At 37.8% G+C, this 4502-nt stretch overlaps 1 protein-coding gene across 2 annotated transcripts in view; it reads left to right on the top strand.

Moving 5' to 3' along the window:
- Nucleotides 1-4502, top strand: part of LOC107665047 (pappalysin-1-like) — an 85031-nt gene that overhangs the window by 54671 nt on the left and 25858 nt on the right. For both annotated transcript variants that reach the window (XM_016455791.1, XM_016455790.1), the window contains exon 14: nucleotides 682-850. In XM_016455791.1, coding sequence (XP_016311277.1) covers nucleotides 682-850 — 169 coding nt within the window. The remainder of the gene's footprint in view (nucleotides 1-681; nucleotides 851-4502) is intronic.

The raw sequence follows: 4502 nt of genomic DNA, 5'->3' as shown, positions 1-4502 counted from the left end.
TGTGTGTGTGTGTGTGTGTGTGTGTGTGTGTGTGTGTGTGTGTGTCTTGTTATGATGTCTATTGCAGTAGTGACAAGTTTTGAAGATATGTTGATGACACATTTATTTAATCCCCTATTGCACAATGTTATTTAATAAATCAGTTTACTTCACTTTACAAGCACATGATGCATAAAATATGGCAATAAAAGGATTAATAATAAAGGGCTGTCTTTAAACCAAAACCAATAAAATGCCTTTTCTTGGTCATGCTATATCCTCACAGTCATCAGCAAAGCTTTTGTTTTTCACCCATTAAATATGATTCACAATTGTTAGTAAGAAAACTTACAAACTTTAATTTAAACACATTTATAGTGATATAAATGATTTGTTTGGTACGAGAGATTGCATACATTTGTTTTCCTGTTAAATAACAAAATCATGCAACAGCAGAAAAGATATGGATTGACTACTATAGAGTAAATTCTGATGCATGTTTTGCATTTTTATTTAGATTTTTATTATTTATTGTGTTGTTTTGTTATCATCAATAATTAAAAACCGATGATTAATCTGATTAATTTATTTCCAATGTTGCCCAGATTTGCTTTCATAATGCAAGAGTGTTAAAGTAAACTAATTGTACAGTAGAACTGATTTGACACTGTCATAATGTAAGTTCTTTCTGTAATCCCTCAGTTGCGTTCATTACTCATGTGACGCCATTGAATGTCAGAAGCCAATGGTCAGTAATGCAGAGATGAAGTGCAATAGTCCTGGATACTTCAATGGAGCTCGCTGTACTATCACCTGCAACCGAGGATATACACTGAAGATACAGCGAGATGACGATATCATTAAAACACAGGTAATACAGTTTGGTTAATTGCCTTTTAATGTGTATTTGTGGAGGCTACACTGTATGTGTGTGTGCTGTACTCTCTGTGTCTTACATTTTTTGCCAATTATTTTGACCAGGTTTGATAGAGAAGCACACAACACAAACATACACAGGCACACTGGCGCACACACAGCGGTTTATATTACATTAAACAATAATCATTGACTCATGCCCTGACCACATACAGAGAAAGTAGCAGTAACGATTTATGGCTTACATACGGTTTGCTAACCAAACTGTGAGACGGTAAGTGAATGGTCACAATAGCTGGCGCTCAGGCCAGTGGACTTTCTGTTATTGGCTTGATGTTGTTTTTATGCCTTTCTCTCTGCCTGGAACTGCTGGAATGGTCCATGTGGCTCAAATAAAAGAGAAGCTGTAGATTTTTCATAAACATTACTCTCACTCTCACCCTCCCTTCTGACTGGAAGAGTTTTTGTTGTTGTCGTTGTTGTTATTGTAATAGGCTAGAAAACAGTTTGACTGAACAGCAACCTCAAAAGTCATCTGTGAGTGATGGAAAGGAAGTTTCCTTCCAGAAATCACTGTCTGGCTAATACGAACATGCCCCTTTTTCCCCCTCAGCATATGGCTGCATCCTTTTATGATTTAACATCAGTGGTGTTTGTCTTGCTTTTGGAAATTTCCAAACAAACTTGATCCTTTTGTACAGTTCTTTGTAATGATTCATTTAAAAATAATTGTGGCATTTACATATGTATTTTGTTATTAGAAATACTGTAGTAGTACTAATAAATGCAAGGTTGGTCATTTTTTTGCGGCTTATTACAATTTAAAATATCGGTTTTCCATTCTAATGTGTTAATTTATTACTATAATGGCAAGGGTGAATTTTCAGCAACATTACTCCCGGCTTTCTCTGTCACTTGATCCATCAGAAATCATTCTAATATGCTGATTTGGGGCTCAAGAAACATTTTTATATTTGAATCAATGTTGAAAACAGTTGTGCTGCTTAATATTTTTTGTGATTCAGTGACTTATGGACAGTCCCTTGAATGTATTCAGTTTGAGTTCAGCCATTGACTCGTGTGTAATTAGGGTGAGTACATGTAAAGTATTGAGATAAATGTCTAAAAGCGACTCACTTTACTTGTATTCAGCTTTCAGGTTCAGATTCAGGTATAGAGTTTGTCAGACCTGATGCAGCTGAACAGTTCACTAGTTAAATGTTTTTGTCCTTTAATGTCATAAAAGTATCAAACATAACAGTGGCGTCCATTCCCAAGGCTCTGTCTGGTATCTGTGTCTGCATGCGTACGTGTTCACGAAGGTCTGCTTGTGTCTTGCGTGTGTGTGCCATGCACATCTGTTAATTGCACTTGCATTTTCTGGTTCACCACTGCTTGAACATGTGAAGAAAGTGTCAGAGTGTAGTCGGTCAGGATGCAATTTGTTCGAGTCTATTTGACTTCAAAACAGTGGTGCACCATGCTCAGCCGCCACTGCACTCCCCGAGGACTCAGTTTAAGGAACAGTCACGGATCAGCGGCACTGCAGATCTGCCGGCCCAGTACACCCTCGCTAAGCGTGATTACTGCAACCCATTGACCCCGGTCCCCCACACAAAAGGCCAGTGGTAGCAATGGCAATCCTTTATCCCACTCCACCTGGCCAAGTGTTTGGCGCTGTACTAACTCCACAAGCCCTTGGCCATCCTTCACCCCACCCATTCACAAAGAACGTTTTGGGCCATTTGCAGCTCTGGTCTTTCAAAAACAACTTTGTTCTGTTTTCCAGCGCTTGTTCTCTTGTGATATTGACAGAAGGAGAACAAGGGGAAGAAAGAAAAGGGAAAATGCAAACGTAAAAACAGAAAAGACGAGAAAGTGCTGTGTGTTCTTTGTAAGCACTTGGGCTCTACTGTATGTTGGGTGGGTTTCTGCCAGCAGCCGCAGTCGACTGAGAAGCTTGGCCTGTGAGTTATTACGCATTTGGAAGGAAAGGCAGCAGACAGTTTTTCTCTGCTTTTGGGAGGGCTCGGCTTATTTAACAGCGGTGCACATTGGTGTCCGGGGTTGTGGGCTTCGGGGGCCATTGGGGAGATGTCTGGTCCGGTTATGTAAGGTAAGAGGGGAGAGTTTTCATAAAGATGGCCACGACTGTTACCCAAACTGTAACTGTAGTAGTGCTACATTTATAGCACAGCAATGTAAAATTAAAATCAAAATACTGAATTCTGAAACAACATTACCCTCCTTTTACCATCACTTATCTGTTTAAAATGCACCCACAGTCACACATTGTGCAGTGTTTAAACCTCATGGCTTTTGTGATATTGTTTAGTATTTGATGTAATCTTTAAAACAGGCCCATTTAATGCAATGTTATTTTAGTATTATGTATAATTAGAATATTTATCAATATTTTAAATTAGCTTGTATTTTTATATTTGCAGTTTTCACGTTAATTTTAATTTTGTGCTTTTGTCAGTTTTATTATTGTTTTATTCTTTAAATGTATCTATTTAACTTTATTTTTATTTCAGTTTTAGTAGTTTTAGTACTCCTTTGCATTTTAGATAACATTTATATCACATATTTTATATCTTATTCTAGTACAACATTCAAAACAATCATCATAATGTTGTTAAAGTAAAAATGATTAGATTGATTTCATAGACTAGCAACAGTTGACCCTGGCTGCTTTGGCTTCTTTGAAACTACTTTGAGGGGGGGGGGCAAGTGGATTTGATTTGATATTTGATACAATCACACCAGCATGATTAAATTGTTCAGTGCATCATATTATCAGCTGCTAAATTCAAATCTGCATTCTCGGCCATCCTTCACCCCACCCATTCACAAAGAACGTTTTGGGCCATTTGCAGCTCTGGACTTTCAAAAACAACTCTGTTCTGTTTTCCAGCGCTTGTTCTCTTGTGATATTGACAGAAGGAGAACAAGGGGAAGAAAGAAAAGGGAAAATGCAAACGTAAAAACAGAAAAGACGAGAAAGTGCTGTGTGTTCTTTGTAAGCACTTGGGCTCTACTGTATGTTGGGTGGGTTTCTGCCAGCAGCCGCAGTCGACTGAGAAGCTTGGCCTGTGAGTTATTACGCATTTGGAAGGAAAGGCAGCAGACAGTTTTTCTCTGCTTTTGGGAGGGCTCGGCTTATTTAACAGCGGTGCACATTGGGGTCCGGGGTTGGGGGCTTCGGGGGCCATTGGGGAGATGTCTAGTGCGGTTATGTAAGGTAAGAGAGGAGAGTTTTCGTAACTGTAACTGTAGTAGTTCTAAATTTACAGCACTGCACTGTAAAATTTAAATAAAAATACTGAGTTTTGAAATAACTTCACCCTTCTTTCACCATGGCTTATCTGTTTAAAATGCACCCACAATCCCACATTGTGCAGTTTCTAAACCTCACTGGCTTTTGTGATATTGTTTGGCATTTGGTGAAGTTTTAAAACAGGCCCATTTGATGCAGTATTATTTTAGTATTATGTATATCAATTTATAAAATGATATTATTATAATATAAATGATTTTCTTAGTATTTTGCCTTGTTTTGTAGTACAAATATTTAAACATTCTTAAATCAATATACATTTACTTGAGAAGCAAAATGACTTAAGATATTAAGTCTTGTTTTCTGA

The sequence above is a fragment of the Sinocyclocheilus anshuiensis genome, unplaced genomic scaffold (genome assembly GCF_001515605.1).
Source record: "Sinocyclocheilus anshuiensis isolate Anshui unplaced genomic scaffold, SAMN03320099.WGS_v1.1 scaffold399, whole genome shotgun sequence".
NCBI lineage: Eukaryota > Metazoa > Chordata > Actinopteri > Cypriniformes > Cyprinidae > Sinocyclocheilus > Sinocyclocheilus anshuiensis.
This window is presented reverse-complemented; position numbering and strand designations above follow the sequence as displayed.